Below are 12,602 nucleotides of genomic sequence, written 5' to 3' on the forward strand. Positions count from 1 at the left end.
GCTTTGGCTCAGGAAACTGCAGGTCTGCTGTGATAGGACCAGGAGCATTTGCCGATCTCTTTGGTGCAACTCAAGAAGGTTGGTTGTGGAGTTCCCATGGTGGCGCAGCAGAAACAGATCCGACTAGGAACCATGGGGTTGCGGGTTCAATCCCTGACCTCGATCCTTGGGTTAAGGATCCGGCATTGCCGTGAGCTGTGGTGTAGGCACAACTAGGAGCTGGCGTGGCTGTGGCATAGGCAGGCGGCTACAGCTCCCGATTTGACCCCTAGACCGGGAACCTCCATATGCCGTGGATACGGCCCTAAAAAGACAAAAGAAAAAAAAAAAAAGAAGAAGAAAAAAAGAAGGTTGGTTGTGGGGTAAACACAAACACACAGGTGTTTCCTGTCTGTTAAGTTTTGCCCTCCACGAGGGGGCGATTAGGGTTTTTGAAAAAAATGAAATCGTGCAGGTTAAAATGCTTGGTATTCTTGCTTTTATCATTTGTTAAATACATTAATACTCCTCAAAGGTGAATTGTGATTAGTAAATCTTCTCTGCTTAGAGATTTTTCGACAAAAAGTTAACATCTAATCAAGTAGAATTGTTTTGTGACATTCTGTTAAGAACTTAAAAGCATACTGCTCACAAATGCAAAGTATTTGACTTGAGGCTCTGGAGGTTTTGTCATCCATTCTGCAACCCTCTGGTGTACAATGACCATGCCTAAGGCACTCCCCGTTTTATGTACTAGGGTTGCAGAGATTAATCAGTCCTCCAGTAACTAGCAGGTCAGGAATAAGTGTCCTAATAACAGTAAATTTAGAGTGGTTTTATCAGAGAGAGAGCATCAGAGTTCATCTGATCATTTTTCCTATAACCCGATTTTAGGGTGCCTTGGTGAAACAATAGAGGAATCTCCCAGTAAAACAAAGGTTCTAATTCTGTTTCCACAGGCTCCCTGTGTATGAGTAAATGTGTCCCAACCTTTTGACTGTAAAGGAAACAGCCCATAAAGAAGTATTGTCAGGGCTCCCAGGTTGCTTCCAGATACCAATCTAGATGTCAGTGGCTTGGTTCTGTGGCCAGCAGTCTTGAAATGTCCCTTGTCTTGCCCTGAAGGCTTTTCTATCCTGAGATCTGTTCGGTAGTCAGTCTGCAGGGGCTGCTCCAGTTTTCACCCTCTTTCTCCTGAGCTGTCTGCTTGCGCCCCTTTGTGGGAAGTTCCTGTAACTGTGATGGGAGAGCTGGGTACATGGAACTCACAGTTTGTCCAGCGATCCTTTGCTTCAAGTGAGCCTCTGGTCACTTGTCCTCCTAAAAATGTGAGACTTGGCTGGTCCCTGGTGGTTAGGACTCAGCGCTTTCACCATTTCAGCCCTGGATTCAATCCCTGGTCTGGGAACTGAGATCTTACACCAAGCTGCCTCCTGCTGGGGCCAAGAAAAAAAGAGAGACTTCATTGGATGAATCATATGACTGCTTTCCAGTGATCCATAGGTTGTCTTCCTCAATTGATTTTTCTTGGAAAATCGATTAAAGAAATGTGGCCAAAGCTTGATGGGATAGATGTGCAGAAAGCAGGTCGATCCCTAACCGTTGATTGGACAGTGGTGTCCTCAGTCACTTCCTTTCTATCATATGGGATATTTTTAACCAAATGGAGAGAAGTTGGTTATTAATTTGGCTTTATTTTAAGGGAGACTACTTATTAGATTAAAATATAACTCATCAAAGAAAAATTTTGGTGTATCTATTCTAAGGGAGCAAATATTCTTAAAATACATGATATTAGATTTTTTAAATTACCTAATGAATTTTATTACATTTATAGGTGTACAGCAATCATCACAACCAAATTTTGCAGCATTTCCATCCCAAACCCTCAGTGCATCCCCCCACCCCCCAACCTGTCTCATTTGGAAACCATAAGTTTTTCAAAGTCTGTAGCCAGTATCTGTTCTGCAAAGAAGTTCATTGTGTCCTTTTTTTAGATTCCACGTGTAAGTGAAAGCATTTGATGTTGGTGTCTCATTGTCTGACTGACTTCACTTAGCATGATAATTTCTAGGTCCATCCATGTTGCTGCAAATTCTGTTATTTCTTTCCTTTTAATGTCTGAGTAATAGTCCATTGTGTATACATACCACATCTTCTTGATCCACTCCTCTGTCAATGGACATTTAGATTGTTTCCATGTCTTTGCTATTGCATATAGTGCTGCAGTGAACATTGGAATACATGTGTCTTTTTTTTTTTTTTTGTCCTTTTGCCATTCCTAAGGCTGCTTCTGCGGCATATGGAGGTGCCCAGGCTAGGGGTCGAATCGGAGCTGTTGCCGCTGGCCTACACCAGGGCCACAGCAATGCTGGATCTGAGCCGCATCTGCAACCAACGCCACAGCTGATGGCAATGCCAGATCTTTAACCCACTGAGCAAGGCCAGGGACTGAACCCACAATCTCATGGTTCCTAGTCAGATTCGTTAACCGCTGAGCCATGATGGATACTCCTACATGTGTCTTTTCGAGTCATGGTTTTCTCTGGATAGATGCCCAGGAGTGGGATTGCTGGATGAAATGGTAGTTGTATTTTTAGTTTTCTGAGGAATCTCCATACTGTTTCCTACAGCGGTTGCACCAATTTACATTCCCACCAACAGTGTAAGAGAGTTACTTTTTCTCCACACCCTCTCTAGAACTTACTGTTTGTAGACATTTTTTTTATTACTCAAATAAATTTATCACATCTCTAGTTGTATAATGATCATAACAATCTGATTTCACAGGATTTCTATCCCACAGCCCAAGCACATCCCCCCACCCTCCCCAATAGTCTCCTCAGGAGACCATAAATTTTTCAAGGTCTGTGAGTCAGCATCTATTCTGCAAAGAAGTTCAGTCTGTCCTTTTTTCAGATTCCACATGTCAGTGAAAGCATTTGATGTTGGTGTCTCATTGTATGGCTGACTTCACTTAGCATGATAGTTTCTAGGTCCATCCATGTTGCAAAAAATGCTGGTATTTCATTTTTAATGGCTGAGTAATATTCCATTGTGTATATGTACCACACCTTCTTGATCCACTCCTCTGTTGATGGACATTTAGGTTGTTTTCATGTCTTGGCTATTGAAAAGAGTGCTGCAATGAACATCGAAGTACATGTGTCTTTGCGAGTCGTGGTTTTCTCTGGATAGATGCCCAGGAGTGGGTTTGCTAGATCAAATGGTAGTTCTGAGGAATCTCCATACTGCTTTCCACGGTGGTTGCACCAATTTACAATCCCACCAACAGTGTAATGGGGTTCCTTTTTCTCCACACCCTCTCCAGCGCTTATTGTTTGTAGACTTTTGGATGATGGCCATTCTCTCTGTCCCTGCCTCTAGACCCACAACAGTTTTGCATTCAGCTTCACTGGGTGGAAGGGGGGCTGTTATAAATCCTGTTAAAAATTATCTTTACAACATTTAGATAGATATCATTCTAATATAGTGTTTCATTTTCTGTAACAGAGATTTTGAATTTCTTATGTTCTCCTTTCCACCTGTTCTTAGTGTGAATCCTTATAACCGTATCATCATTTTTCCTGTTGCTTTAAGAACATATTGAATCCAGCCTCCCTTGTCTCTGAGGGTTGTTATTGCATTTGCTGGAGTGGCCACAGTCAGGGCCTCCTGCAGCACCGGGGTTCACCTCTTTTAGTTTGAGAAGCCACATCCCTTCTCTCTGCACCCAGATTCCCATGGCTGAGCTCAGTTCCTCCCCACTCCACTCAGTTGTCTACTGGACAACCCCTCTCTGACTCTAACAGGGCTTTCAAACCTGATGTATGCAAAACACAACTTCTCAAACCTCCCCCTCCCCCCACACCAGCTGTTTCTTTCTTACTCTTTTCCGTTTCAGAAAATGATACCAATATTTTCACATCATGCTACAATATTCCCAACTGCTCAAACTCCAAACCTAAATAGGTTTCCTCCTTTCCATTGTCACCTCTGTGGTCCAAGCTGCTGCCACCCTGGCCTAGACTGGTCTCCATCCCTTGCCCTGCCTCTCAGCAACTAGAATGATATTTTTTTAAAATTGGGTTAATTGGGTCCTATCACTTCCTGGCTGAAAAACAATGAGTGGTTTCCCATTTGATTTAGAATAAAACCCACAAGTCTCTATAGGGGACTGGTCACCCACCTGCCTCTCCAAGACCCTCATACCCACCCCCACTTCCCTGTCCCTGAATCCTTGCTGTTTGTCAAACAAGTCAAGCTCTTCCTTGCCTGGGATTTAGTGTCCACTTCTGTCCCTGCCCGGATAACCCCCACACACACCTGCCCCCAGATCTCTGCTCATCTAGGTCTTTTTCCTCTCTCAGGTGTCAGTTCAAAAATCCTCAGCACCTCAGGGCCCCTCCCCACCAGTTCTCCAAAGGTAGGGCCAGCCCACTCCCACTCAGTCATGCCCCATCACTTCACTCTGTCTCTGAAACGCTGTGCACACGGTGAAAACGTCTTGTGTGTATTTTTCACTCGGTTTATCTCCCCTACTACAGTGATGAGCTCCATACAGACCTTGCCTGTCTCGTTCACTGCTCTCCCTTCGGTGCCTGGTACAGGGCCTGGCCCCTGAAAGCCTTCAGCATAGATTTATTGAGTAAGAGAGTGAATCAGAGATGAATGAGTCAGGTAGGGAACCTGGGTCTTTTGCGCTCCTGAAATAGGTGCTCAGAGGCTCAGCCTCACCGACTGTGCTGGCGAAGACCTCAGGCTCTGGAACTAAGCCCATGTGGATTTGAATTCTGATTGGCCACCAGCTAGCTGTGCGACCTTCTTGACCTCTCTGTGCTGTGGTGTGTCCATCTGTAAAATGGCAGCAAGGTCTGTTTCCCAAGGTTGCTTTGGGTGTTAAGCAGGATAATGCATTCAATGAGAGAATATATAATGTCCTGGGCACAGTGCCTGTATGTTTTGCTATTTTTATCATCCTCAGTCTTTTCCTCTAAAAAACAAGTTTCTTTCTTTTCTTTTTCTTTTTTTCTTTTTAGGGCCACATCTGTGGCAGATGGTTCCCAGGCTAGGGGTTGAAGCAGAGCCACAGCTGCCGGCCACAGCCACAGCCACGCCAAATCCGAACCGTGTCTGTGACTACACTACAGCTCGCAGCAATGCCAGATCCCCCACCCACTGAGCAAGGCAAGGGATCAAACCCACATCCTCATGGGTACTAGTTGGATTCGTTTCTGCTGCGCCACAATAGGAACTCCAAAAAACAAGTTTCTTTTGATTAACTGCCCACACTGTATGAACCAAGACCTAGTCAGGGAAAGCAACATCAAATTGTTTCTTGACACCAGTGGTCCATTTGCCAAACACAGGAGGTACTCCTCTGATACCTGCCTTTCTTAAATATTGTGGCTGCTGAACTGTGTCTATTCAGCTCCGTGTCCTTGTTTTTGGCTCCACATGCCTGGTTTTCATAAAGCGTAAGCGGGTCCTCCAAATTTTGAGTGTCCCATATGCTAGGCAGTATGTGTTTCACAGCACACAACAGCTGTGTCCTTGATCTTGAGGGCCTTATATAGCTGAGGGGATAAGCAGAGAGTCATATTGTGGGAGGGGACTCTCAGAGTCCCAGCGGTGGCCCCACTCAGCTTCTCAGGTACCCACTGAAAGTCGGGCACTGCAGCAGCCCTGACTCCCCATTTCCAAGGCAGCCTAGAGGGGCAGCCACAGCCCAGGCGAGAGTCAGCCTGGCTGGTCCACACCAGTTCTGCTGTCAGCGCTGGGTGATGACCACGAAAGGTGTTCACTCTCGCCAGACCTCATCCGTTTCCTGCTAAGGTGTTAGTCTACACAATAATGAGAGTAATTTTTATGTGAGGCTCTTGGAATCCTCCTTTTCTAGTTTACAGCTCATATGTTTTTATTTGAACATGACCTAAGTTCCTTTCCTTCCTCTTTATTATTTTTTTAATTTCGAAGACATATAAGACTAGAGGGAAAAGTCACCAAACAACACAATGATGTCCTTGTATCTCCTCCATCTGACTTTCCCAAGTGCCAACGTTTTACCACATTTGCTTTAGCATTCTTCCTCTATATAAAAATTTCTCCTGCAATATATGAGAATAAGGTGCTGAGACAAGGTCTCCACCTCTAAATGTGCATCTCGAGAACATCCACCAGTGTGCATCTCAAGAACAACCTCCTCAGAGCGCTGTGCAGTGCTCTACAGCGTGAGTTAACATGGATACAGCGCTGTAATCCACCAGGCCTGTCCTCAGTTCATCAATTGCCCTAAAGTTCTTCACAGCCAAAGCCATGCCCCACCCTTCCTGGTCCAGGATCACATGTTAAATTTAGTTGTCATGTATCATTAATCTCTTATAATCTGGAGCAAAGTAGTTCTTGGCTTTTTTTTTTTTTTTTTTTCAATGACCTTGACATTTTTCTTTCTTTTTTTTTTTTTTTGCTTTTTTAGGAGCTGCACCTGTGGTACATGGAAGTTCCCAGGCTAGGGGTAGAATCAGAGCTATAGATGCCAGCCACAGCCACATCCAAGCTGAGTCTGTGACCTACACCACAGCTCACGGCAACACTGGATCCTCAACCCAGTGAGAGGGGCCAGGGATCGCACCCACATCCTCACGGATACTAGTTGTGTTTGTCTCTGCAGAGCCACAGTAGATACTCCCAGACCTTGACATTTTTCAAGAATAGAATGCTCTTCACGTGGGTTTTTCTGCTTCTTCGGACTAGACTGAAGTTCTGCAGCTGGGGCAGGAATACCGCACAAATGGTTCATTATCTCAGGATGGGACGTGATGTCTCTGCATTTCATTCCTGGTGGTGTTCACTTTGATGACTCGGCTGGGGTGGTATCTGCCAGGCTCCCTGCTGTAAGGTTACTGCTCTTCCTGTTGTAATTAGTACCAATTCTTTGGGGGTTTCTTTGGAGCTTGGTGAGTTCCCTGCTTCTCATCACACTTCAGCCCACTGGTTTAGCATCTGATTCTTGCCTCAACAGTCACTGTGGTTCTTTCATGACCCTAGATTGCATCCACCTAGGCCTCCAGGCACTCTCCAACAACCCTCAGGACTGGAAAAACTCATCATTCTTCAAACTAGAATTTTATCGGTAAGGCTTTTTTTTTTTTAATTTTTTTAAATTAAAGTATAGTTGATTTACAATGTTGCACCAATTTCTGCTGTACAGCAAAGTGACTCAGTCATATTCTTTTTTAATGTTATTTTCTATCATGGTCTATCCTAAGAGACAATATAGCTCCCTCTGCTGTGCAGTAGGACCTCATTGCTTATTCATTCTAAAATGTAATAGTTTGCATCTACTAACCCCTAACCCCCAGATCATCCCACTCCCTTCTCCTCCCCTTGTCAACCACAAGTCTGTTCTCTGTGTCTGTGTTTCAAGGGAAGAGGTAAAATTGTCACCATATGCAGATGACATGACACTTCTGTATAGAAAACCTTAGGGACTCCACACAAAAACTATTCAATCTGATAAACAAATTCAGCAAAGTAGCAGGATACAAGATTAACATTCAGAAACCAGTTTCAGTGTTCCCATTATGGCTCAGCCGATTACGAATCCAACTAGTATCCATGAAGCTGTGGGTTTGATCCTTGGCCTTGCTCGGAGGGTTAAGAATCTGGCATTTCCATGAGCTGTGGTATAGGTTGCAGATGTGACTTGGATTCTACATTGCTGTCGCTATGGTATAGGCTGGCAGCTGCAGCTCCCATTTGACCCTTAGCCTGGGAACTTCCATATGCCACAGGCATGGCCCTAAAAAGAAAAGAAAAAAATAAGTTGCATTTCTGTATATTAACAGTGAAATATTAGAAAAGGAATATTAAAAAATACCTTTTAAAATCAAACTAAAAAAGAGAAGTTTGTTTTTAATTGTCATTTCCCAAGAGTCAGGGGTGGGGAAAGGAGAGTAAGATAGGGAGAAGGTGACAGAGGATACCTTGTAACATTTTTTATCAGGCTCTTACAGATTGAAATCTCCTTTCAACTCAAAGGCATCGACCTACAGACAATTTATTCCCGGGAGTTACCAGACTGCTACGTCTTTCAGAATATGGCAAGTGTCTCTTTTACTAAGCCACTTTTTATCATTTTTCTCGACTTCTTCTGAAGGTGCAGAGTAGAAAGCACATCAGCCTACAGATGTGTGTGACACAGAAGTGTTTCAAACAGTGGTTGGCTGTTCTGCTTTAGGATTTCTCTGACTCCGAATGTGGAGTTAGTAGAATGTCTTACCTTCACCTTTTGGACCATATTTTTTCATTAACAACAGGATGCTGTGAAGGATGAACGTGAGGAGGACCTTTTCTTCTGAATTCTTTTTGGATCAGCACATTGTTTGGATGCCATTAATATTTTAAGCAGAATTGGTCTAGCAAGTCCTACTTTCTGTTGGGCTATAACCTCTTCCTACGTTTGTGTCTCCAGATTACCTTTGACAACAAAGCTCACAGTGGCAAAATCAAAATCTATTTTAACAGTGACGCTAACATTGAAGAATGTAAAGACTTGAATATATCTGGATCTAGTAAGTATGTTATTTGCTTGCCCATTGTGGGTTATGGATGGTTTTTAATACCATATTTTGGGATTGGAGGGTGTTTATCTGGATGATACTAAGAAGGGAGAGCTCCAGAAAACCACATTTTGAGCTCCACTTCTATCTGGTGTATCCCAAAGCTTTGCATTTTTGTTCAGTTGGGCAAATGTTAATTACAGACCTCCTGGGAGAGGTGGGTGTGGCCTGGTGGTTAGGAGCTGTTTCTGGAGCCAGACTGCCTAGGTTTGGGTTTGGGGGTCTGTTTCCTGTGCTTGTGATTTTGGACAAATTACTTAACCTCTCTATGTCTCAGTGTCTTTCTCTGCAAAGGAGGGTAATTATAGCACTTACCTTCCAGGAGGATGTTGAGCAGTAAATGGGTTTAATATGTAAAGCAGAGCACTAAGAACAAGAGTTGATGTGCAGCAGTTATAGGTGCTCTGGAAAAGAAAGAAAAGGCCTTCGTAAGGGGCACTCACAAGGTTATAAAGTCTCTAGCATGTCCTGCACGGGAGTAAGTGGTGGAGGTCCAGGAGGAATGAGGATCAAGGAAGTAAAGATTCATCCTGATGCGGGCAGAGTGAGATGTATATTCTAGCGACCCTTCTTGGAAGAGGTACGACTTGATCTGAGCCTGCAATAGAGGAGAGGGATGAAGGCCTTCAGGGCCCAGAAAGCAGCCTTTGCAAACCTATTGCTTTTCAGTTGTATAATATGTCTTAATGATTTTGAAGTTTTGGCTTTGTAGTTCCATTAGCTGACTCACCTGTGGTCAGAATGCACAGGTTTAGGGAATCCCCAGGTGGCTCAGAGGGTTGAGGATCTGGCATTGTCACTGCTGTGGCTCTGGTTACAGCAGTGGTGCAGGTTTGATCCCTGGCCCAGGAACTTCTGCATGCAACGGCCAAAACAAAAAGAATACACAGGTTTAAATATGGCAAAAGAATCTGAAAAGGGATGGATATATATGTATATGTGTAACTGAATCACTCTGCTGTTCACCTGAAATTAACACAACATGGTAAGTCATCTGTTCTCCAATAAAATTAAAACAAAAAACAGGAGTTCCCATTGTGGCTCAGTGGTTAACGAATCCAACTAGGAACCATGAGGTTCCAGGTTCGATCTCTGACCTCCCTCAGTGGGTTAAGGATCTGGCCTTGCTGTGAGCTGTGGTGTAGGTCACAGACTTGGCTCGGATCCCGAGTTGTTGTGGCTGTGGCTTTGGCCTGTAGCTACAGCTCCGATTAGACCCCTAGCCTGGGAACCTCCATATGCCACTGGTGCGGCCCTAGAAAAGACAAAAAAAAAAAAAAAAAAAAAAAGACAAAAAGACCAAAAAACAAAAAACAAAACAAAACAAAACACAGGTTTAGTTTCTGTTAAAAAGTGGTGACTCTTCCTCAGCAGACACATTCTCCCCAATGGGAACGCACAAATCAGATGCATATTTTCCAAGTCCACGAAGAGGCTGCAGCTATTTTGTGTGAACAGAGCTAACACTTGTTGTGTATGAAATGTGGTTTGGAATAGTCATTTGACCAAATAAGTCAGTCAAACAGGAGTGCCAGGAGTTCCCATTTGCGGAAACGAATCTGACTAGCATCCATGAGGATGCAGGTTTGATCCCTGGCCTTGCTCAGTTGGTCAGTTAAGGATCCCGTTTTGCTGTGAGCTGTGGTATAGGTCACAGATGCAGCTCAGATCTGGCCTTGCTGTGGCTGTTGGCCAGTAATTGCAGCTCCAATTCAACCCCTAGCCTGGGAACCTCCATATGCCACAGGTGTGGCCCTAAGGTTAAAAAAAAAAAAAAAATCAGGAAAACAGGATTGCCATAACGCCAGAACACCATCTCCTTCCTCCCCACCTTAGATGGAGCACTGCGGAGTTTTCCTGGTCTGTGTTCAGAAGAGAGGAGCTCTCGCTCCCTCCTGTGGCCAGTGAGGAGAAACACAGTCTCACTGCTAGAAACACCCGCATTTATACATGGTTCTCCCGGAGCTGTGCCCTAAGAAACCAGATTCTATCACTAGGAGAGCACAAATTTAAAATGACGTGACAAGTCTTAAAAAGCTGAAGTTTGGGAACCAGCTTGGGAAACAGAATTTTTTTTTCTTCTGCATAGGAAGCTGTCCAGTGGATTGATTGGCCTGGCTTTGGGGGAGTGAGACAAAATCAGGGGTGACATCTGGTGGGTCCTTGAGTTATTTGCAAAGCGTTCTGAGGTTCATTCACATCCATGCTCCTGCCTTGAGGGTCTCTCTCCTTCTTGTCATTGCCTATGTTATCGCAAGATGAAATGTGAGGGACTGTCCATTTTCACATATAAACTTCAAGTTTCAACTTTGTGACTTCTAATACCCATCTCCAGTGTGCCACTCACCCTCACTTTAACTTGACTTTATAAATGTGGCCATGTGGACATAGAAGCTGGAGGAGGTAGGTACTGATGGACAGGACCCCCAACTGGCGGGTGGTATAAACCGAGGTCCCAGGGAAAGGGAGTTTCATAAGTGTGGGAAGCCCTGGTCAGGGTCCCACAGCTGGCAGTGGTGGTGTATGGGAGACTCCTTGGGGCCCTGGAAGGACTGGGTCACATAGGATCTCCCTGACCAGGTTACCAGAGACACCTCTCTAGACTAGTTTTACAAACCCAGTTGGGAAATGTTTCTGTAGGAATAACATAGTTTCAATAGAATAAAAAAGCAATGATGGGAGTTCCCACGGTGGCTCAGTGGTAATGAACCCGACTAGTATCCATGAGAATGTGGGTTCAATCCCCGGCCTCGCTCAGTAGGTCGAGGATCCAGCGTTGCTGTGAGCTGTGGTGTAGGCCGGTAGCTATATCTCTGATTCCACCCATAGCCTGGGAACCTCCATATGCTGTGATACTTCCGGTGCAGCCCTAAAAAGCAAAAAAAGAAAAAAGGAAAGAAAGAAAGAAAGCAATGATGACATTTATAAAATAATCTTTTTTTTCTTTTTTTCCTGGCTGCATCAGAAGCATGTGAAAGTTCCTGAGCCAGGGATGCAGGGATGGAATTCACGCCATAGCAGGCACCCAAGATGCTGTGCCGACAAAGCCAGATTCTTAACCCACTGCCCCACAAGAGAAATCCCTATAAATACTTTTTTTTCCCTTTTTAGGGCTGTACCTAAAGCATATGGAAGTTCCCAGGACTTCCCAGGAAGTTCCCCAGTTGGGAACGGAAGCTGCAATTACAGGTCTACTCCACAGCCATGGCAACACCAGATCCAAGCTAGATCTGCCATCTGCGCTGCAGCTTGCAGCTACACCGGATCCTTAACCCATTGAATGAGGCCAAGGACTGAACTGGCATCCTCATGGATACTAGTCAAGTTCTTAACCTACTGAGCCACAATAGGAGCTCCTAAAATACACTCTATAGCATGTCAAGCTATTCTGCTCAAAAAATCAAATTAAAACAGAATATAATACTGGTTTCACTATCAGGAGGGATGGTTTATGTCTCTAGTTCTGGAACTCTGTTTTCTCATCTGTCAATAAGGTTCAATTCAAGCAGTTTTAAGAGATTTTGTTCTAGTAATAAGTCAGATAGAAAGATACTCGTTGTTATTCTTGCATTTTTAAGGATCCCTCACCTCTTCCCAAGAACAGCCCCTGTTCCCTCTGCCTCATCCCATGGGTCCCCCCCCCCCAAAAAAAAGTCTTGGGTTCTGGTCAAGTTATGGCAAGGATAAATAATTTGCTTGGTGAATCACATTTACTAGCTGGCCATGCTTGTAACCCATGGATGAGCTGCCCTCAACCTCTTGTCCAGACTCACTCACACCGTTGTTGTTTCTAAATCTGTGGACACACTCGCCCCCTTCTCTCAAATGCCTTCTCCGCAGAGGTGTCGCTGTAGAGCACCCCAACCTCAGACTCTCCTGAAGCTTGCCTGTCCCCAGCTGCACTTCTCTCTCCCCTGGCCTTCCTCCATCTGGTTTCTGAGAGCATCTCTTCTCCTGGTTCCCAAACATTGCCCTCTGCCCCCATCCTTCCTTGTCTGCATT

The 12,602-nt window shown here is 44.5% G+C and overlaps 1 protein-coding gene across 9 annotated transcripts in view; it reads left to right on the top strand.

Annotated features, from left to right (window-relative positions):
- Positions 1-12,602, top strand: part of MCOLN2 (mucolipin TRP cation channel 2) — a 59,886-nt gene that overhangs the window by 27,234 nt on the left and 20,050 nt on the right. For all 9 annotated transcript variants that reach the window (XR_014807897.1, XR_002345107.2, XR_014807898.1 and 6 more), the window contains 3 exons: positions 7,027-7,111; positions 7,985-8,081; positions 8,453-8,552. Coding sequence is in view for 4 of the 9 variants with exons in the window: in XM_013988837.3 (XP_013844291.1) it covers positions 7,027-7,111; positions 7,985-8,081; positions 8,453-8,552 (282 nt within the window). In the remaining 5 variants the exon portion in view is untranslated. The remainder of the gene's footprint in view (positions 1-7,026; positions 7,112-7,984; positions 8,082-8,452; positions 8,553-12,602) is intronic.

This window comes from Sus scrofa, chromosome 6 (assembly GCF_054392235.1).
Source record: "Sus scrofa isolate SSC_HxYL_T2T_F1_AM1 chromosome 6, Sscrofa_HxYL_maternal_Yorkshire_Landrace_v2.0, whole genome shotgun sequence".
Taxonomy (NCBI): domain Eukaryota; kingdom Metazoa; phylum Chordata; class Mammalia; order Artiodactyla; family Suidae; genus Sus; species Sus scrofa.